Source organism: Chelonia mydas, chromosome 1, assembly GCF_015237465.2.
Source record: "Chelonia mydas isolate rCheMyd1 chromosome 1, rCheMyd1.pri.v2, whole genome shotgun sequence".
Classification (NCBI taxonomy): Eukaryota; Metazoa; Chordata; order Testudines; family Cheloniidae; genus Chelonia; species Chelonia mydas.
In genome coordinates, this window is record NC_057849.1 from 98882462 (window position 1) to 98906214 (window position 23753).

Below are 23753 nucleotides of genomic sequence, written 5' to 3' on the forward strand. Positions count from 1 at the left end.
CTTTAAAAAGTTACTACGCTAATTTAAATTCTGTCAGGCATTCTCCGACTGGGAATACTACTACTTTGCTGCTCCTCACACTGTTCAGTGTAGACAGAACATCAGGGTTTAGCAATGGCATGGCACTAGATTGTCTCCATCACCATGGTGACTGAGCACCTCCCAGTCTTTAATGCATTGTGGCACCCCATGAGGTAGGGGTGTCACATTATACAGATGAGGAACTGAGGTACAGAGAGACTAAAGTCACTCAAGGTCCCAGAAGAGAATTGAACCACGGTCTCCTGAATTTCAGTATAACATCCTGTCCAGTGGACCATCCTCCCTCTTTTCAACGCCCTCGCACAGCTGACCCAAAAGAGTGGCTTTATCCCTAACCCTAAATATTGTGTTTATCTAATGTTGGGGGAATTTTCTTTAAGTTCCACACTTCCACCAGTAGAGTCTCTCTTACTCTACTGATAATGTAGAAGAGGGCTCCTTTGAAGACAGGAAGTGGGGCATATGTGCGGGTGTTGCAGAAGCCATGCTAAAACGTATGAGACAGTGGGTAGGGGATCTTTCATTTTTCCCACCCCAGTAGTACCTAGTTTTGGGTTTTGGACTCCATATTGGATAGCATGGTGGTTTTAAGGGCATTCCTAACACAGTTCCCGCTCTCTTCCTCTCTGTAATTTCTGTAATGAATGTGATGAAAGAGGGTTGCATGTTGCTCACATTGAGTGTCTGAGGGAAAGACTCATAGATGTATTGCATATGGGATGCTACAGGAAAGGGCTAAGGGGCTCTTTAGAAGTGTGTGAAAGACTTGAATGATTCTTTGCGATTGCTTTTATTAAACAAAGAAGAGGAACCATCTGACCGCTTTTTATGATGGAGGAGGGAGGACAGTTGCTATTACCTATGCCCAAAACTCTGCTCACCTTCCCGCCCATTAGCACTGCTTCTTCCTGTCCATTTTAGGAAACAGCCAAACCCTACAGACTTTCTTTACACTCCTAAGGCATTCCAGGTGGCTTTCTTTCCTCCTTGGGATCTAGGTTAGAACTTTATGGCTTTTCAGGAGACCCCCTTGCTCTTCAGAATGGCTGAGGAGTCTTCTTTTTGAACATCAGAAAGGGACCTGTCCAGCCCCAAAAGGTCATAGAATCATAGAATATCAGGGTTGGAAGGGACCTCAGGAGGTCATCTAGTCCAACCCCCTGCTCAAAGCAGGACCGATCCCCAATTAAGTCATCCCAGCCAGGGCTTTGTCAAGCCTGACCTTCAAAACTTCTAAGGAAGGAGATTCCACCACCTCCCTAGGTAACACATTCCAGTGTTTCACCACCCTCCTAGTGAAAAAGTTTTTCCTAATATCCAACCTAAACCTCACCACTGCAACTGGAGACCATTACTCCTTGTTCTGTCATCTGCTACCACTGAGAACAGTCTAGATCCATCCTCTTTGGAACCCCCTTTCAGGTAGTTGAAAGCAGCTATCAAATCCCCCCTCATTCTTCTCTTCCGTAGATTAAACATCCCCAGTTCTCTTAGCCTCTCCTCATAAGTCATGTGTTCCAGTCCCCTAATCATTTTTGTTGCCCTCCACTGGACTCTTTCCAATTTTTCCACATCCTTCTTGTAGTGTGGGGCCCAAAACGGGACACAGTCCTCCAGATGAGGCCTCACCAGTGTCAGATAGAGGGGAACGATCACATCCCTCGATCTGCTGGCAATGCCCCTACTTATACATCCCAAAATGCCATTGGCCTTCTTGGCAACAAGGGCACACTGTTGACTCATATCCAGCTTCTCATCCACTGTAACCCCTAGGTCCTTTTCTGCAGAACTGCTGCCTAGCCATTCGGTCCCTAGTCTGTAGCGGTGCATTGGATTCTTCCGTCCTAAGTGCAGGATTCTGCACTTGTGCTTGTTGAACCTCATCAGATTTCTTTTGGCCCAATCCTCCAATTTGTCTAGGTCCCTCTGTATCCTATCCCTACCCTCCAGCATATCTACCTCTCCTCCCAGTTTAGTGTCATCTGCAAACTTTCTGAGGGTGCAATCCACACCATCCTCCAGGTCATTTATGAAGATATTGAACAAAACCGGCCCCAGGACCGACCCTTGGGGCACTCCACTTGATACCGGCTGCCAACTAGACATGGAGCCATTGATCACTACCCGTTGAGCCCGACAATCTAACCACCTTTCTATCCACCTTATAGTCCATTCATCCAGCCTATACTTCTTTAACTTGCTGGCAAGAATACTGGGAAGCAAGGAAGAAAGGAAAGCAACAGAATATGGACCCTGGACTTCAGAAAAGCAGACTTTGACTCCCTCAGGGAACTGATGGGCAAGATCCCCTGGGAGAAAAGATACTGCTCTCTTCCCTTCTCTATATGCATTCTGAATAACTCAGAATCACACCTGCAGGCACCAGTATTGGTCTACAACTCACCATGATCACAGGGGAGAAGTAGAACCCAGACACACTTCAATGACAAATTTGAGTCTTTCAGGAATTAGTGTCGTCAATAATGTCAAACTTCCTGGCTCAGATGAGTTGGTGTTTGACATTTATGCCAGCCAACCCTCAATTAATTTTTTTTATAAAACAAACATGAAGTTAGCATCCATTTATATTAATCTAAATTTAAATTATGCATTATACTTTCCATCTCATTAATTTTGTGTTTAATTTTTGTTCACCCTGAACAGAAAATCACTATGCTAGTATTAAATAATGTGAGTGGGCACAAAACTGGTTGGGCCAACCGGCACCCCCATGAAGAGTGATTGTGATTGTGGTGTGGTGTTTTTTTTTATTAGTAGGAAATTTTTTAATGACAAAATGCAAATGAGATTGTTATGGAAAGAATGACCTTTTATGTAATTTAATTTGAAGTTGGTTATGTAAAGTAATTGTAAGAACTTTTTTTGACTGAGCTTGGGGGATACTGGGCTAATATTGATTTAAACAATCATAACATCAGAGAAATTAGAGGAAAAATACCTCTTCTCCCATTTTTCTCCTGAAACAGGATTCTGCTATTTACTTGTAATAGTTGAGTGCAGGCTAGTTTTAAATAACTCAAGCAGCAGAGCTTTCACCACTTTTGCTATGGCTTTTATTTTTATTTTAAAAATTAAAACATAAAAGACTATCTTGTATGTCCCTCTTCTATGGTTTGTGGGCCAACAGCCTTAACAATCGGTGCTATGGCTTCACATAGGAGGAAAATCTGTCAAGGGCCCAGAGAATGTGCTGTGCCAAGAGAGCAAGGCAGAGCTATGTATGTTGTGCCTAAGCTGCTTCTGCCCCTGGAGAAATCATTTGGGCAGTTGTGGCCCCCCTACGCCACGGCAATGGCATAAAGAAACTGTAGTGAGAGCTGGAATCTAGTGCAGGTTGTACACTGGCATGGGACCTGAAGAACAGCAGATGCCATGGGGGAGGACCATACCTAACCTGGAGTTGGAGTTTTAAGAAAGGTGCAGAACTGAAGTTTACTGTGTACCATTTTTCATGAGATTTGCCTTATGACAGCCAGTTCACTGAGAGCAGCTGCACTGCCTTTATTTCATTAACTTTACATGCTGCACCAAAGTGGTGGTCTCAGAATTGTTGTACTCTTGGTTGGCAGAGAAAAATGAATCTCTTTTCTTATAGAGCTAGTTTATGTATTCTCTAAAGGGTATGGGAAATCTGGCCAACCTGAGTGCTGCTAAATGCTCTCTTCCTTCAACAGTTAACCCTCCTTAACATATCAACTACTTATTTTCACAGCAGTTAATGAAATTTTATAGCGCGCATTGTATAACACAACTTATTAATGATTCTGGGGATGCAGAAACATTCTGTGGGTTGAATAAAGATAAACTGGGAGCTGACTGCCTTTTTATAGTAGGTGTCAAACATGCATGTAGTCCAGGAATCTACAGTGTGCTGCAGCCAGGGTATTTTAGGGAGGTTGTAGCTTCTCTTTGAAATTCAGGAGCCACTGCTTCTCAAGTGGCTACTTTTCAAAGAGAAACTGTTTTTCTTCCTGTCCAGGCACCCCCATGAAGAGTGCTTCAGAGGTGACTGCTGCTTTTCAGATCTCACTGTTGCATGACTAATGCTAAGGGCTGGATTGTGATACTATTACTCACGCTGAATATTATTTTACAATTAAATCAATGAGGGGTATATGTGGGGTAAGGTAGTATTCAGCTTAAATAAGAGTCTTGCTACATGGTCCCAGTTTAGCATCCTAAGTGGAAGTTAAACTTTAAAAAGCAGCTTACCTGTGCACAGACCACACTAGCAAAACAAGAGTGGGAGGGTCAGAGATACTGGAGTTTAGAACAGTAATAATGAAAATAATGCCAGAAAATTCTGAACAACTTTATAAAATAATTTAAATACGAGGGAAAATGGATTTTCACTATCCTGTGCTTGAAATTGAGAGAGGTCACATGTGGACAGGTCATACTCTTATTTCTCACCATTGCTGATTTGCAGAAAGGAAAACAATATGAAATAAGGCAGAAAAAGCTGACAAAAAGTTGGTGTGTCAGCAAGTTTTTTTTAAGGAGGCATGCAGTTTCCTCCCCTTCTTCCCCCCCCCCCGACCTATCTGAGTACTGTTATTATATTTTGCCTTTGATTTATTTCCCCCATTTCTCCCTGATTTCCATGATGATATGTTTGCACTATTGTTGTAGCCATATTGGCCCTGGATTTTAGCGAGGCAAGGTGGGTGAGCTCTGTGTGGCTTAAAGCTTCTCTCTTTCACCAACAGAAGTTGGTCCAATAAAAGATATTAGACTTTACCGTTACAGAGACAAGGGGAATGTATGCTTACTGTATGGTCTAAATCTTGCAGCTGGATCCATGTGGACAGAGCAGAGCTATCCAGTTTTAGTGTTGGTTCTCATGTTAGTGAGATGATCTAATGATGACATGCGTGACCTTGCCTTTGTGGTAGATGTAAATACTTAGGTCTATGTCAAAAGACCAATCACAACTTGACTTTAGACAATGAGTTCCAACAGTAACTTAATAAGGCCTTTCATTATGTGGTCATACGAAACTGTACCATCTCATATTATTTGGCAAATGACATAGTACAAACTATTGTATGTAGCAACTGTAGATTTGTTCTGTAATATATTTTTCAAATGTATAGCTACATGAAAAATGTTCTGACAGTTTATAGTGACTTGATTAACTCCATAAATGTTGTGTGAGCATTTAATGAAAGACCCTTTTGTCATGAAGAAGGACTATGCTATGTTAAGTAGAGTCTTACATTTCCTGAATTAAAGGGGAACCATAACTTCGAATATCTTGACTTTTCAGCTGTTAACCTCTCAAACCTTGACATTGTATTAAAGCAGTTTTTTCTTAGATAATAAAAATAAACACTGACTATACAGTATATCAAAAGTAGCCTTAAATAGAATGTAATAAGTATATTTCCAAGGCTATGCTTCAATAAGATTTGTATCTAATTAAGTCATTTTATCATTCATTTATCATTTTGTTTAATGTTCTGCTCCACTCATATGTTGTTTCATATATAATCAATGTATGCTAAATAGATTTAAATTATAGGATTATAGATGTATAAGAATGGCAAGTATTCAGGAGTGATGAGTGTGTATTAAGGATGTAGGCATGACAAGAATGCAAGGCCTACAGGCTGAGACCTTTAAGATTTTAGCTTAGCCATACTAGGCCATAGGTTTAAGAACGCTTAACGTGAGTGGGTGATCTAGGAACCATCCTGTGCCAGCAAGGCCACAAGATTACTGTAAAAGATGTGCCAGAAGGTGATGGTACAAAACCCTAGATTGCAATAGGCTTGTTGTCCAAGATCACGAGACATCTGATTGTCACATCATGGAATGTCCTGTCCTGACACAGGTTACATGTTGTGCATAGATGCTAATGAGAATAAGAGGAACTAAGAAACAATCTATGAAAAATGGAGCGCTCCAATATTCATGGGGTGTGGAAGTACGGATAAGGAAAAGAGTGTTGAAACCCTCATGCATATACATAAGGTAGTAGGTGTGGTCAAAACAATATAAAAGAGGTTTTCTGTTTGGGTAAAAGTTGGAAGACCCCAAGGGACGACCCAACAGGAAACCCCAGCAGGAACCATCCCTCTCTTGATGATTCTCAGTTGAGAGGTCCATCGGACCCTAGAATATCTTTGAGGATGTTAGTATGACTACAGTCTGAGTCATTGCATGGGTTTTTTGTAGGATTTATAGATGCATGGGAAATTGTAACTTTACTTATTGCTTTAATAAAACTTTTAGTACTGATAAGACTTTTTCCTTGTGATTGCATCTGTGGTCACTATCCTTAGTCTTCATGTGCTCCTGGAGCCTCCAAATTTGAGAAAAGCCCCAGAGGTGATTTTTCACTCAGTTGAGCTTGAACCTGTAGCAACAGGAGCTGAACCCATGGTAGTTTAATACGGAATTACTAAATTCAATTTAAATAAAAACGGCTGCAGATGGCACCTTTGTAGCAAAACAAGAAAGCTAATTTTGATATGCTTTTAACAGTTTCTGTTATCTTTTAGGCCTGGTCTACGCTTTAGATGTAGGTCGACATGGTTACGTTGTCAGGGATATGAAAGATTCAGACCTTGGCGCAACGTAGCTATGCCAATAGAGTTTTCATAGTGTAAATATGACCTTAGACTTAAGAACCACTCTCAGTGGGCGCCCCAGTAATGCTTGGTTTTCTGTTTGTTTAAATTATACCACAACAAATGCAAACAGTGACTAATAAAGAGAGCAGATAAACATATATTTTCTGTGTTTTTAATGGTGAAGAGATGTATGTACCTCTTATTATTATGTTAAGCTGTTTCAAGATATTGACTCTCGTTCACTGTTTGGAGTTTGATTTTTATTGAAGGCTGAGGAAGAAAATAGTTTTTGTAACCTGGCAAGTGCAAAAGCAGTTATTGATTTCATCCCAGATAAAGGTCATACAATAAAACCTGCAAATTGGGATCTTTATAGTTTTTGTTTGTTCTTATATATGAGTTGATGCTATTTGTATTCCTGGGAGCATGTTCTCCCACATACTGGCGCACGTGAATTTGGTTACACATACTTGTCATGGGTTTTTAGGACAGAGGGGGAAAAGGTCTATTTTTCAGCATATAAGGAACTCTGCTTTTTATTGGGTCAAGGCATGTAATCAGACTATTATTTTTGAGTACTACCTATTTAAAAAACAAAACAAAATCTCAAAACAAAAGTGATAAAATTTTAACATTTGGGGTATAGAGAGCTGGAAGCTCACTTTGTTATGCATAACAGTCAGACCAGTTTATTCATGAAGTTTTGGAATCATATATGTCCAGTGGTGTCCACAACAGCATGCATGGTGCCTCCCTTTGGCAGCGATGAGAAACAGCAGAGCTGGCTGCCCTGCTGTCCACTTAGGTTTGGCCCTGCTGGCCCTCCATCATGATGGGGAGGCAGTGGGGCCAAAATTGAGTGAATGGTGTGGCGACCTGGTGTGACATCCCCTCTACCTCTGTGTACCAGATCACAATGCCATTCACTCAGTTTTGAACCCGCTACCCTCTTGTCATGACAGAGAGCTGGCAAGGACAAATTTGAGTGGACAGTGAGGTGGACAGTGCTGACCCACCTCACCACTGCCATGGGGGTAGCTTCTGCACCAGGGTATCCCACTGGGAGACTGCCTGGCTTGGCCCACTTCCGATAGCCCATGTCCCCTCTCTGGGGTAGGGAGTGACACTGCACCTGGGTGGGCTGGACTGGACTGAAAGATGGGCTGAGCATGACGCAGACTCAGCAGGTAGGGTGAAGGGGCCAGTGGCTGCAACAGGGATGGCTCCACTGGGATTGACATTGCGTACCAACTCAAACATTTCTGGGGTGTCCCTGTATATGTCCCTAAAATACACACAAGTTCAGAGTTCCATGTTTTTCATTTTGCCTTCACCCGGTTTCCACATGGCAAGAGAAAGCTCAAGGTTTTTCTCTTCAGAAGTTGTGTTTGTCCATGAGTGTGATTTCCCTTTTGAGGCGGAAGGAAGCAATAATAAACAGTGAGCGAAGCAAGTTACACTAATCTGTAGCCTGAATATTTTAATAAATGCTAAATTTAAAAAATGGATGCAGACCTGTATGTTTTTGTCATTCCTTGTTATCTTTAAATTTTCATTCTTTGGTTTGTGACCGTCAATGTGAGGGCATTTAGCACCAATCTAATTGGATACTGTTGCTGCTCTGTGGATTCCAAGCAGCATGTTCCATGTTCTCTTTTTGCAAGAGGTGCCAACTCCAATGATTGTATATGCTCCTCAAATTGACAGAGGATATACTTATTTGGAAACCATGCTACTGCACAATTTATAGTAAACCCTGCTGCAGTAATTTTCAAAGATATATTTTATAGATTTTTCCCAAGAATCATACTAATTTTACTTTATGATAGTCATGGAAATTAGCATGCACTAATAATGATCACAAGTAGAATGTGAATAAACTTTGAGGACCCTTTGAATGGGTCTTTTGGTGATCTCTGAATGGTGTTTGCGACCCTGCTGCACTTGTAGGTAGAGGCTCTGCTTGAGACAGAGAGCAGTGTAGAGCTTCTGCAGAAGGCCATCACTGTGATGAGGTGCAACAAGGCTGTGTGACCTGCCCCAGGACACCAAATGACCATCTGAGAGAACTTGTCTCATATGAGACATCTTCAGTGGTGGAATTGGGGCACCAGGTAAGTAATGGTGCCTCACGTGAGGGTTTGCAAGACTGGACCTTTATTATTGCTAACGTAATATAACCATGAAGCATTTTTGTTTGTCCCACTCTATTCGTCTCTATGTAATAGTTAATTCAAATAAAATGAATGAAGCCTTGTTCTTTTTTTCAACTAGTTTGAGTTGGTGGCACTTTTCTGGGGCACAGATATATTTGACAGGAAAAGTGGTAATCGCTTTTGTGTTGTGAAAACAAAGTGTTCCTTCTTGACCATGTAGCATGGCGTAGTTTGTTCCTTACCACTATATCTCTAAGACCCACCTTTGTCTGTCTTCCTTCCTTCCTTCCTTCCTTCCAACTACAGCTCTCTTTCATTCTTTCATTTATGTCAAATGCTGCAATATCCCGCTCCCTGGCCTCCCAAACACACACATTGACCCCCCTCAGTCCATGCAAAACACCTCTGCTAAAAATAGTCTGTCTTGCCTGTTGTTTTCACTGTCATGCTCTCTTTGAATTCCTCGGCCTCCATTACCTCATCAAATTAAACTTCTTATTGCTGCCTTCAAAGGCCTGCTGAATTGTGTCCTCCATACTTATTCACCTGTGCTTCGTTTCCAGTCATTTCCAACTCCTTCTGCTTTGCCTGTGGTGCCAGCCTTATCCTCCCATGTGTCAGCTTCTCATGTAAACCCGTCTGTCTTCTTCAGTGCTATGTGCTGTGCCTGGAAAGTTCTTCCTGAGCTAATCAGTAAGGCCAATAACCTCTCCATATTTAAGCCTCACTTGAAGACTGAATTTTGCTATGTTTCCTATGAGAAATCTAGCTGATTTTTACTGTCTGAACAGAGAAAGACCTGGCCAAAGATCACCTTAACCCCTCTATTTTTATGTTTTAGCCATTCTGCCTAACCTTCATTTGGCTGGCTCTCTTTCAAGTCAAGCTTAGTGGGACAGGGAGTTCATACCAGTTTCTGTTTAGAAAACGTCTAGTGTAATTTGCGCTCTACCACAAACAAATAAACAATAATACCCCTGATCTGACAGACCCTAGCATTACCACTAGCAATAGGGGTGACAAGTAGTTTCAGTTCCAGGTATTTCCAGTAGGATATATTGCTGTATCATCGCTTGCAGGGAGGGAGATCTGTAGCTTTTAGAAAGTAAAGTATTGAAAAGAATGCTGCATATGTTGAATAAGTTCTAATGTACAGATGGATTCTTTATCAGCATGAGCCATAATATGTCAACCAGTGACATTTTACTAATGAAAACAAGATGCTACAGCATCACTTAATTTTTTTTCTTTCAGTTGTCAGATTGTTTTTAACATAGACACCAGTGTTAACTGTAGGGCTGAGCTGTATGAAAACATACTATTTAAATCCTGGAACTGTGAATGTCTGCCATCCTAAGTTTTTCTTAATTTAGGGAAAAAATTGATTTTGGCTACAGGATTTAAATAGTGTTTTTACCGATTATTATTTTGTGTGGCTATAAGTGCTAAATTGGCTCATGGTATATAACAGTTTTAAAAAATTGTTTTTGAAAACTAGGACACAAATTGACAGATCTCGAGAAGAGGGAACTACTGGCAATAGCAACTTCTTTGTATGTGGCTGAACAACTGAGATCACAGCAATTTCTAGGGTCTCCAAGGTAAGTTCATTTCTAGGAACTAAAATGTGCTCAATGCTTTTCTTAATGGCATCTTTCCATGCACAGGAGGAACACTGGTGAGAACTGCATGGTTCCTTAATATAGTCTGTTTTTTTCTAAATCCAAATGAGCTTTAGCTTACATTCTGCCCCTCTCTCCACCCCCCCCGCGTGCTTTCCCCTTCCCCCCCAGTCAGACATGGTTATTTTGTCTCCCATATTAACAAACAGGCACAAAAAAGTGTTACGAGGCAGAATAGTAATTAATGCACATCAGGAGTTTCATTAATGCAAAATGTTGCTACATTAGTAACTAACCACAAATTGAGCATCCCAAATTTCCCATGTGCCTGTTTGAAGTGATCTCAGCATTTTGGGATAGTATGAATATTCAGCTGCATAATAAATCTTCATAAAATATTGTGGAATCATGAGTAATTCAGTACCTTAATGAAGAGACATAATAGTTCAGGGTCCAATCCTGCAAACACTTTCTGATGCGTAAACGTTTGCAGAATGAGGGCTTTTCTTTGTAAATGTACTCTTCAGTGCAGAGATGCAATAGGAATCGTGTTTTTCCCCATTCTTTTGGGTAGCAGCGGTTGGTAATCCACTTTAGCATTATTAATTGGCCATGAATTTGTAGGTATGTTGTGGCATGGCAGCCCCATGTAGTGCCCCTTGCTGGCCAAGCATGGCACTGCCAGCTTCAATTTCCTTCCCCAAGATGGATGGTCTCTGCTCTCCACATAGCGATCTGTGCTGGAGATGTGGCTTAGCTCTCTGGCCAAGTCACAAACAAAACTTAGCCCTTCTGGGGTAGCAAAAATCCATCTGAAAAAGTCCCAACAAATGAAAGGTCCTTCTGCCTCTGGGGGGCTTTGTTTTCAGGCAACGCTCTGGGCCCTGTTCTGGGCTACCTGTGAGAGGCTTTCTGGCTCTGGGATAGAGCACTCACGCTCAGGCTGGTTCCCCTGGTGTACCATTCTCAGCCCCTGCTGGGCTCTGTTCCTTGAATCCTTCCCTGCTCTGTGTAGAACACTAGTTCCCCTGGAGTGTCTGGCCTTCTGCAGACCCTGGCTCAGGGCCTTCCACAGGAGCCTGCCTACTCCCTGAGGTTCAAGATCCCAGACTGAGCTCTCTGTGCTTTTATAAGGCTTAGGTGTCCATTAAGCTGGCACTTGACCCTCCTTAGTCTCACCCCTCTGTGTGGAAGCAGCTAATTAATTATGACACTAGTGTAGCTGTCCCCAACTCCCCTAAAGGGGCTAGTCACTCTGTGTCATGGTAACCAGTGCCAGAAGACTAATTCATTTCTTTTACTCTTTGGAAGACTGCGCTTGTTATTGCCATGATGTACACAGCTTTTACTGGTCTCAGGCCCAAGATCTTAAACTGGAGTCTTCCTTAGTGCATTTCAGTGCCTTGCTGACTTCTAGTCAATGTTCTTTCTTATGACAATCACCTAGTTTAATTGAATATAAAACCTGTGTTTTGGAAGTTTGCAACAGTTGCATACAATTCATCAAAATTTCAGCGTGATTCTTTTTCTTTTCTTTTTATCTTCTTGGGTTAATAGCTTTTTTACTATGATAGGCAAACATTCAAATTCTATACCAGTGGTTTATTTTATTATATTTTATTCAGAATATTTTATTATAGAGTATTGTTGATCTGAATAAACGAGTTTTACCGTGATCAGGAATAAATAAAATGGTGGCTTCTAGAAGTTTTTTTATTTTTATTTCAATCCACAAAGACAAATAGTACCACATCCTTTTCAAAAAGGATTTACAACAAGCGTTAAGGCTTTATACGGCATCTGTAGAGCAAGATCATTGCTTGCCTTTTGCACCCACATAGGGAGAAAGGGAATATAAAGTGCACCTAGTCCCCTGCACGGGTTATACCCTCCATACCTCACAGCGCAAGGAGAAGAACAGCCTACACAGGGCTATTGCTGCTCAACCTGGGGAAAATGAGTGAGCAGGGGTAGGGAGGGGATCAAAGCTTTGACGGTACTCTGCACTGGCCAGCATGGAAAGTTAAGTAATCTGCTGGTGGTAGAGACAAGCAACACATTACTTTCACCCTTCAAACAAGGAGGGGAATCATAAAATGAACTGTGGCTCTCAAAGTCCAAATTCATTCCCTTTTTTCATCTGGCCCTGATACAGTTTGGTGTCCAGACAGAGCTCAGCCAGGATATTTCATTCATTGATCTGGTCAAATTTACATTTTTTGGTGTGAGGGAAAACAGAAAGCTCTTTGGGGCCGGGGTAGCCTCTTTGTTTATGCAATGCCCAGCACACTGGGACCCTGACCTCTAGATGCTATTGTGGTGCAAATATTATAATCCCAAAGTTTTGGTGAACTCAGCTACGCTGGAGTTTCTCCAGGAGGTTTGACTGGAGTCTTGCAAACAAGCACTGTAGAAATGTGGGGACCAGCCATAGCAGTATTTTGTAGCCAGGCACATTGAATACTCCCTTTGAGTATCGGGTGCCCAGTTTAATCACAAGGACAAATTAGAGAAGCCTGTGACTAGTCGTTCTAGTCACCATTACCTCTGAAAGGCAAGTTTGGAAATTAGTTCCCATATGCATACAAGAGCCGCATTATCTTTGTCACGAAGAAAAGGTTATTTTTATAGCTCCAGAAACCTTTATGGTCACGGTAAGTTCCTCTTTCCACAGTTCCTAGGAAATAGTTCTCTCATCATTTTGTTCTAATCGTTGGAAAGTTGTGGCATAAATGGGCATTTCTGGAGCTCTAAAGGGGTCAAGAATATGGAGGACGTATTCTGATTGTTCCCTGTTCACCTCATTCTACTCAAAATGCCAAAGCCTTAGGGCCTCAGGGTGCTGCACCAGTTGGCATGGTAGGCATCTGGGAAACTATTCACAGCAGTCACCAGAGACACTAAGGGAAATATGTGTGAGCCTCTTCTGAGGAAGATTTGCAAAAGTAATGAGAAATTTCTTTCTTGATAATTTCCTTTAGCAGCTTCTCACCAAATTCAACCCACTCTGCGAGTCTGGTAAATTACCAGAATTTAAAATGAAAATTTTCTGTAAAGGGAGACTTAGACATTCAGGGTATGTCTACACTATGAAATTAGGTCGATTTTATAGAAGTTGATTTTTAGAATTCGATTTTATACCGTCGATTGCATATGTTCACACTAAGCACATTAAGTCGACGGAGTGCATCCTCACCACCGTGGCTAGCATCGACTTATGGAGCAGTGCACTGGGGATAGCTATCCCTGAGTTCCCGCAGTCTCCACCACCCATTGGAATTCTGGGTTAAGCTCCCAATGCCTGATGGGGCAAAAACATTGTCGCGGGTGGTTTTGGGTACATGTCGTCAGTCGCCCCTCCCTCCATGAAAGCAATGGCAGACCATCATTTCACGCCTTTTTTCCTGGGTTACCCATGCAGACGCCATAGCACGGCAAGCATGGAGCCTGCTCAGCTCACCATCACCGCTGCTGTTGTGGGCAAGTCTACTGTAGGGGCTGCTGTAATCCAAGTAGCCAATGCAGTCATTGATGTTCTGTTATCAAGGGTAGTGACTCTGGGAAATGTGCGGGCCTTTTTAGATTTTAGGTGCATCATATTCCTGTCCTTTCTTGCTGGTGAAGAAGTCTTGCAGCCGTACATTCCAGTCCAGTTGGCGCTGTAACACCCACAGCACTTCTGTGGTTGACACATGTAACAGCTCCAGGGCTCTTGTTCTTTTGCCTTGGCCGAGTTACCTTGCCCTACCAGGACCTCCAAGCATTCGACACAGAAGCACCTGCAGCAGCTGGCATTGCTACGCAGCAGCAGCTCAGCTCCTTGGTGCCTTCGCAGCAGACGGTGCAGTAGGACTGCTAGCCATCCTCATCCATGGTGTACAGCTCCACCGCTTCTGCTGCAAATATACTCTTCTGCAACTCTGCAGCAGACAGTGCATTAGGACTGGTAGCCTCGTCGGACATGTAGCTTGGCCGGGGGTTCTGGGAAGTCTTCCCTGCCCGGCTCCTAGCAACGTCCAGGGCATGGTGTATGGCTCCTCCGCTTCCGCCGCAACTCTGCTCTCCTGCGAGCTGGAGGCTTCTGCCTCAGGCTGCTCTCCCAGCCAGTAGCACTGCACGGTCGCACCTACCCCTTGCTCCCATGGCTCATGAAGCCTGGACAGTAGTAAGGAGCAGTTCAACTATAGGCTGAGCAAGTGCAGAATGGTGGTAGAATGTGCCTTTGGACATTTAAAAGCTTGCTGGAGCTGTTGGTCAGACCTCAGAGCAACCAACATTCCCATTGTTATCGCTGCTTGCTGTATGCTCCATAATATCTGTGAGAGTAAGGGGGAGATGTTTATGGTGGGGTGGGAGGTTGAGGCAAATTGCCTGGCATCTGATTTTGAGCAGCCAGACACCAGGGCGATTAGAAGAGCACAGCTAGGCATGCTGCGCATCAGAGAGGCTTTGAAAACCAGTTTCATGACTGGCCAGGCTTGGGTGTTATATATGCTTCTCCTTGATGCAAACCTGCCCCCGTTGTTGATTTTAATTCCCTGTAAGCCATCTACCCTCCCTTCTTCGAAATAAAGTAACTATTGTTTTGAAACCATGCATTCTTTCTTTATTAATTAAAAAAAAAATGAGGTAATGGACAAGGTAGCCTGGGTGGGGTGGGGGAGGAGGGAAGGACAAGGCCACGTTGCTTATTGTAGCCACACTACAAATCACTGTTTGAATGACAGCCTTCTGTTGCTTGGGCCATCCTCTGGAGTGGAGTGGCTAGGTGCCCGGAGCCTCCCGCCCCGCGTTCTTGGGCATCTGGGTGAGGAGGCTATGGAACATGGGGAGGAGGGTAGGCGGTTATACAGTGGATGCAGCGGGGGTCTGTGCTCTTGTTGGCTTTCCTGCAGTTCCAACAGATGCTTCATCATGTCCATTTGCTCCCCCAACAGATGCTTCATCATGTCCATTTGCTCCCCCATTAGCCTCAGCATCACGTCCTGCCTCCACTCTTCGCACTCACTTAATTCTTTCCTGGCCTCTGCCACTGAATGCCCCCATGCATTAAGCTGTGCCCTATCAGTGTGGGGGAGGACTGCATGAGCTCAGAAAACATGTCATCGCAAGTGCGTTTTTTTTTCACCTTCTAATCTGCAATAACCTCAGGGACGGAGATGATAAGGGGAGCGAAGAAACATTCTACGCTCTACGATTCTGGGGAGACTGCATGGTCACCTGTGCTGCTGAGTTCACCGCGCTGACCAAACAGGAAATGAAATTCAAAAGTTCCCGGAGCTTTTCCTGTGAACCTGGCTAGTGCATCGGAGTTCAAAGTGCTGTCCAGAGCAGTCACAATGGAGCACTCTGGGTTAGCTCCCAGAGGCCAATACCGTCAATTTGTGTCCACACTACCCCAAATTCGACCCAGCAAGTCGATTTTAGTGCTACTCCCCTTGTTGGGGAGGAGTACAGAAGTTGATTTTAAGAGCCCTTTAGGTTGACGGAACGGGGTTGGTTGTGTGGACGCAGTCATTTTTAAATCATCCTAATGCGGCTAAATTCGACCTAACCCCGTAGTGTAGACCAGGGCATAGAATACGTCTACACAGCCCGCAGAAGTGAGCTTCCAGCCTGGTTGACAGACTTGGGCTAGTGGGGCTCATGCTAGTGCTCTAAAAATAGCCATGTAGAGAGCCCTTTGAAGTTGTGGCCTGGGTTGGAGCTTGAGCTGCAACTTCAAAGGGCTGCCTTCACTGCTATTTTTAGAGTACTGCACAAACTCCACTAGCCCAAGTCTGTTAACCAGGCTGAGAGGCTCACCTCTGCGGGCTGTGTAGACATAATGATTATGTCTAACGACTAACAGTCATTACCCCTACCCCTCCCTACTCCTGCTCACTCTAACGACTAACAGTCGGTTAGTGTCCGACTGTTGATCCTGTCTGACTATGCCCAGTGAACACAGAGTTCGAATGAATTTCTTGTAGCTTTCCCCTTCAGTTTTCACAAAGTAGTGGTTCAGAGGCCAGTATTTACTTACTGGTGAACAGCTTCACAGTCAATGTCCACGTGCGTTTTGAGGCTTATCCACTTTGTAACAATACAGTAGAACCTCAAATATACGAACACCAGAGTTACAAACTGACCGGTCAACCGGACACCAAGTGAAGCTGGAAGTAACCAATCAGGCAGAAGCAGAGACGAAAAAAAAAAAGCAAATACTATACTGTGCCTGTATTGCATCTTAAAGACAGGCACATCAGGGGCTGCCCGTCTCCCCCCCCCGACCCTCATGCATGGGGCAGCCATTTACAGCAAGACGCCAGGGCTGCCAGCCCAAGGCAGCTGGAGCCAGCCAGCAGAGCAGGCGTAGTGCTGGGGTCTGCACCGCTTTCACTCCCTCCCCTGGCCAGTAGGGGGTTGCACTTTTTTTGGTCCCCCTCCCCCAGCCATGAGGGGGATGCACCATTTTTACACACACCCCTGCTAGGAGGGGTACAAGCTTGCAAACTCATGCTGGGGCTGAATAGGGAGCTCAGCTGCTGCTGAAGCCAGGTCTGGAGTGTCAGCTGCTGGATCTGGACCCCAAACTACACTTTGTTGAGAGTTATGAACATTTCAGAGTTATGGAAAACCTCCGTTCCCGAGGTGTCCGTAACTCTGAGGTTCTACCGTAGTAGCAGTGCCTGCTGAGACCAAGTAAGAACAAAATGAAGTGAAAGGGTTTGCTGATACATACTCACAAAAGAAATAAAAATAAAATTATTACCAATGATTTTTGAAAGATGAAGCCTTTTAAAGGAAAAATCTGTACAGATAAAAATATATTGTATATAGTATTCTTTATAGTGCTTGTGCATTATTCTTTTGGGGTTTTTTTCAGATTAAGAAAATCTCTGGTTTCACTCTCAGCAAACTAAAGGTTTAAATCCTTAGCTCAGGGATTCTCAAACTGGGGGTTGGGACCCCTCAGGGGGTCGTGAGGTTATTATGTGGGGTGTCGTGAGCTGTCAGCCTCCACCCAAACCTCACTTTGTCTCGAGCATTTATAATGGTGTTAAATATATAAAAAAGTGTTTTTAATTCATAAGGGGGTTGCACTCAGAGGCTTGCTATGTGAAAGGGGTCACCAGTACAAAAGTTTGAGAATCACTGCCTTAGCTTGACTTTTAAATGTACTTTTAGCCTTACTGTTTCTTCCCAGTACCCACCATATTTTGCATTAGAATTTCATTTTAACAGCTTTATTACTTTTGGTTCAAGTCTATTGCAAAATATATCTGTACTGGTTTAACTCGTTTGTCATTCTGATTAAAATATAATGGAAAGGAAATATGCAAGACTTGGATATACTGCATAAAAAAACAGCTAAAAATAACCCCAGTGTCTGGTATGCCCATCTCAGCAAATGTAACCAGGTAGGGCTATCTTGTGCTATTTAGCCACCACCCTTCTTTTGGAGATCTGGGGTGTTATGCCATCCTGCGGGAGAGTTAAGGGACACTGGAGCACACAAACTACTACATCCCTTTTAAGTGGTATAGCATAATCTGCCCTCTTCTTTTCCCGTCAGTCCTATTTCCTCAGGAGGTACTTTGTGGCCCAGGGGAATAATAAGGGAGTAGCATTGTGGGCAAACAAAGTACATCTTGCTCTGTATAGGAGAACCATTGCAAACTGTTGGATGTGTGTAAATAAGGAAGAAGAGCAGAATAAGGACCTACATTATTGGCAGCAGACCAAAAATGTTATCTGTTTGGTGGTCTTCAACAAGGCATGTAGTTCCTTTTGGGTGAAATTGATGTTTGAAGTCTGTGTTTGTTTTTAGATCCAGGTTGGGTGATGGAAACAGAAAAGCTAGACTGCAGGTTTTAAAATTAATGTATCACTTTCTCATAAATTTTGGAAAACTATTCCAAGTCACTGTGATCCTCTTTGGAATTCCAGTTCTGTTGACTGTTTGTTTTTGTAAATACTGAAAGAAAGTTTTGGGGAATGAATGGATGTGTGAGGAATGAAATTTAAAAGTGTTATTTTTTACATGTATTATATCCTGTAAACCAGGTACAGCTGCTAATCAGAAGTCACTTTCTGCTGGACCTGAGTTACATACTGCATACTCCTCCCCCCACCCGGGAGCTGTATATGTAATTTACACAATTGACTTAACTCCAAGGATTCCCCATGTTTTCCTACAGTTTATCCAATCCAACCTCATGGTAGTTACACCACAGTTACCTGCATTCTAGCAAATGATGGCTGGATGGAACTCCTTTCAGAAGACATCACTGTTGCACATTTTTTGGGCTGCAGGGGAAGCATGAAGTGATTCCTCTACCCAGTCAACAGTGTTTGTTCCCAGTCCCTGCCAGCCTGATGAGTGGGAAAACTAGATTCTGCAGTTGAACCCAAATCCCTTTCATGATTGTGTGAAACACTAATTACAGGGAGCTGGCCAAATTCCACTGTGCTGGCAAGTTGAGTTATATTCTCATTAGGATCAAACACACAGCTTGTTGCAGTGATTCTCAAATAGACGGAGTTCTCTGTTAGAACAATCTGTGTGACATACGAATAATACAGGTTGACAAACTATACACTATAGTAAATGTCTTAGCTGTATCAAAATGACTCGCTCCCATGAATGGGATTGTAACATGGGTGGAGCGTACGCAGGTGAGGCTTCTACTTTTTGCATGAGTGTCCATGCACAACCCTGCCACCAGTCCTTTTGGATAAATTTACCAGCCATTAATTAGGATGACTGCTGGAGATATGTAAAATAATGATAATGATAAAAGAGCAGATATTTTTCTTTATATGGTATAACATTTCCTAAATTTTCCTTGTTTTTAAACCAAACTGGTTATTCTTTCAACGGTTTTCTTGAGAAACTGGAACAGATTTTTTCCAAGCTAATTAGCTAATGAAATGCTTTGTACCAGGAGGATCGGTTACTAGTATGATGATTTAACTGTGATATTCAGATAATAGGAGCACATATTTCCTACAGGAAGCAGCTGTGAATGATTGATGATTGTTTCATTGTTCAGCTTTCGCTTATTTTACATAGAACTGTCCCTGTTTATTCAGTAGGCCAGTTTATTGTGAAACTGGTGCCACCCACAGCTGCTGAACAGATTTACAGCATCTAGTAAAATTTTGAGGCCTTCTTGACAGAATTCGATCTTGTTTCAAGTGGAAACATATTTGGCTAAAGTGAATCCAGCTTATTTTATGCCTGTTTGATGTAGTTGAGCCTCTGAGACCTAACTCATGTTGTATAGTTGAATCTTCACGTTTTGGCTTCAGTCTTGTTTTCATTAGTGGCTTGGGAAGGGAATAGGAGAGAGTCTCCAGGTGTGGCTACATCATGATATCTCATGGGTCTACTAATGTAATGTTTATACTTCTAAACCCAATTGCCAACACCACTTCCTATGTGTTGCTTATGTTGGCTGCTAAGCATATTTTCCTAATATTTATATGGGTTTTACCCTTTCATCATTTATGACTTGGAAAAAAAACCAGTGAGACTACATGCCCATATTACCTGATACTGCATGTAAAAAGAATTGTAATGCATTAAAAATATTATTATCCTGCTTGGAAAAAAACTAGAGGTTTTCTTTGTTCTTGAGGCTGAGGCAGAAGACTAGGAACCAGGATATCTAGATTATATTTCTAGGTCTTCTTGTGTGACCTTGGGCAAATTACTTAACCGCATTTTGCCTCATCATCAGTAAATGAGATTAATATTTTTTTTTTATAATCCAGGAGTATTGTGATTAATATTCATTAATGTTTGTAAAGTGTTTTGAGATCCTCTGATGGAAGACACTGCAGAATTGCAAATTATTGTGTAAAATAATCATTTTATATAACTCTACGTATATTTGTCTAGCTGTAATATATAGTTATACCTTATATTAAAAATATTTGTCTCCAAAGAAATGTATCTGTTAAGATAATGTGTTCAAATATTAAAATAAAAGCATTTTGTTTTTATCAGTAACAGCTGATTATACAGTACTGTTGGGCGAAAAGACTGTCAATCAGTTGATTCTCATTAAATTCCTGAAACAACTGACTCATAAACTTTAAATAAATTATGACCTTTCTAAGGGAACAATGCTGTGTTCAAAATGAAATTGATGAACTAAGAAAACTGAAGCATTTGTATGAAGTCTTTTTTGTGAGTTATTGTAGATTTGCATCCAACAACAAACTAAACATTTTGGAGTAAAATCTCACCTACATCCAGTAAGTTGTGGGAAGGGGGAGCCGCAAATGAGTTGCTTGCAGCTCCCTAGCCTTGTGTCTGTGTAGTTTTCCCTATCTTCTGCGTAGTTTGGAGCAGCCATTGAACTGTTCAGGGATCAATGGAGTGCAGCACTTTTCAGGCATGCTTGCTCCCACCCAGCATGTAGATGGGTCTGGGAGGGTGTGGCATAGAGTCCGCTCTATGCCAGCCAAGGATTCTCCTATGCTGGGTGAATGCTCAGCTTGGCTGTCCACTTGAAGAAGCTTTCTGGCCCCTTTGCCCCAGTGAAGAAGCACAAAGGGTCCAAAGCAGGAGCCAGCATCTGGCCCATGACATTCAAAAATAGAAAATGTTGTGATCTAAAAATAAACTTAAATTTAGTAGAGTAATCTATGCAGGCCTCTTGCAAGGAGGTAATGTTCTCATTTGCGGCACAGTCTCAATCATCAGTAAATCGTATCAGCAATATGCTATTTTTTTATAGAGCTGCAGTAATAACATGAGCAGTTATTGTAAATACAGCTAAACATTTATACTTCAGATTATTCTACAGATACCCCTCTGGTGTGAAATAAAGATAAAAGATTTTCATTATAATAAAGATTTTCATTTGGTAAGGATGAGTAACCACAACCCACTTGTGGCTTTACTTTATTCCACCACTTCTGAGATATGTAGTCATCATTAGCTCATGAAAATAACACTGTCTCAGTCTGGGTCCCGATCTCCTCATCAACAACTCAAGCGTTGCTTTAATGATTTATTATGATACCACCAGAACCCCTTGATATATTTATGGAATCATTATAGCTTCAGATGATTATTCCATTATTTCTTTTTCTTTCCCTGTGGACTACTAAATTACTGAGAATCTTTTCCCCCCTTCTCTTTGTAATATCCTTGTATGTACTGGGATATACTTATATTTTCCCTTTGACTTAAGCAGTACTTGTTGAGTACTTCTGACTTCTCCTAATAAATTTTTTTTTCTAAACCTTTTCCATTTTTGTTGCCCTTCCCTAAAGAAAGTTAAACCAGCTCGCCTATATAATTATCTAGCTATCTTTCGTGAAAGCTTATGCTCAGATAAATTTGTTAGTCTCTAAGGTGCCACAAGTACTCCTTTTCTTTTTGCAGATACAGACTAACACGGCTGCTACTCTGAAACCTTTTAAAATCTGGCATTTGTTGTTCATCTTACTTATGATAAAAAGAAAATATACACATACTTAGATGCAGATATATTAAATAGATTTTTAGCTTCTAAAGCCTAACTAGAACTACAATAAAATATAAATGTTGCGAGAGAACACCTTAAAGTAGGTACCATGACCTCGTTTTCATGGAAAGTAAATATCTTGAGACAATTAATAATTTGTTGGGACTAAGTCAATAGTAGGGGGATGCAGAGTACATACTGCTTGAAAGGAGAGCATTGCCTCTGTATAATAGATGAAGCTATGTTCCCAGAGCCAGTTGGTTTCTTATGTTTGGGAGCCTATTGTGGTGGTGGTTGGTCATGAAATTTGTAGGGGAGATGGGGGAAATAGTACTGTGGGCACTCACTCAGGCAATTTTTGGAATTACCTACAATAAATAATATAAAGGCCTGAACCTGATTGTCTCCTCCCAGTATAGGCCTAAAGCAGCAGACACCACTGCAGCTGAGGATGCAGGGGATAAAACTAAAGCCTTCCTGCCTCCCATCAGACCAGGGAACCCTCCTGAGGCATTGGGTTCATTTCTTGTTGTCCTCCACAGCACATGGGGGAATAGCAGCAGCTATAGGAGCCTTCACAGACTTTTGCGATTACCAGTTACTTAACACTGAATGAAAATGTATATATGTGTGTGTGTGTGTGTGTATATATATATATGTATATATATGTATATATAGTTTTGTACTGTATTACCATTGGTTGCTGGTCCACCTTAATCCTACCCTTTCCTACTACTGCAGCTCTTCAGCTGCTCAACCTCTACCCCTCTCCATTACTATGCGTTTCACTCTCCTCTTCCTGCTCCGTTCCCTTTGGTTTCCTTCTCTCTTTACCTACTCTCCTCTTTGAGCCCAACAATCCCTTCCTTTCACCTAATTCAATGCCATTTAAAATTATGGTGTTTCTGTGGTAATATTGAGTGTGTTTGTGCATGCACATGCTTGTGTAAAAAAATATATATAGAATTAACATTGAAGCCCCTTCACTGGGACTACTCACATGAATAAAGATAAGCAAGAGCATAAGTGTTAGCATAATCAGGCCCTTAGATTGTAAGATCTTCGGGGCATGGACTCTGTCCTCCCATGTGTTTGTATAGTGCCTAGCATATTTTGGATGCTATTGCAGTTTAAATATTAGCAACAAAATAAATGCTGCAAAAGTGGGAAGACAAAATGTCTCATTCAGTATTGTCCTTTAAGTTCTGCATACCTTTACATGTATGTATGCTAATTTTCCATTTTGTAACCCACTTAATTTATGGCTCACAAAAACTATAGTTAGGTAGAAAATATTGAATAAAGGAATAGATAATGTATTTATAGATTTATTATGGAATATTGCAGTTTTAAACATTTATCTTTTTTCTTTTATGCAGCTGTAGGAGTGGGATGGGATATAGAATAGCCTCGTTATTGTAGGAGTATTTCTCTGCTCCCTGCAATGATTCCGAAAGCTCTTGCACACTTCATCAGTATTATTGTAATTCTTTGGCTGCAGGATATTTGGCAGCTGTTGCACCCCACTGGCAAATCCTATTCATACTTCTCTTCCATTCACCATTGCCATTGGAGAATTGATTTCTCTCTCTCCTGCTCTAACCTTTCCCAATTCACTTTGGATTGTTCAATGTGAAACATTTTAATTTCATATCATACAGCCATTCAGCTCACAGTCCTTTTTTAACCTGTCACCAGGGTAACAGCGTAGCATGCTTTCTTTAGGCAATCAAGTTTTTATATCACATGCTTAATGTTGCATTAAATGTTTGCATTTTGTTTAACCCCCTTAAATACTTTGAACTGCAAATATGTTCTGTAGGGTAATGAAGTCTCTGATTTCAGTGTCAAGTCTTCATAAAAATT

At 41.9% G+C, this 23753-nt stretch overlaps 1 protein-coding gene across 9 annotated transcripts in view; it reads left to right on the forward strand.

Moving 5' to 3' along the window:
• PCCA (propionyl-CoA carboxylase subunit alpha) overlaps positions 1 to 23753 on the forward strand; it is a 391797-nt gene that overhangs the window by 214465 nt on the left and 153579 nt on the right. For all 9 annotated transcript variants that reach the window (XM_037896419.2, XM_043535149.1, XM_037896417.2 and 6 more), the window contains one exon: positions 10296 to 10398. In XM_037896419.2, coding sequence (XP_037752347.1) covers positions 10296 to 10398 — 103 coding nt within the window. The remainder of the gene's footprint in view (positions 1 to 10295; positions 10399 to 23753) is intronic.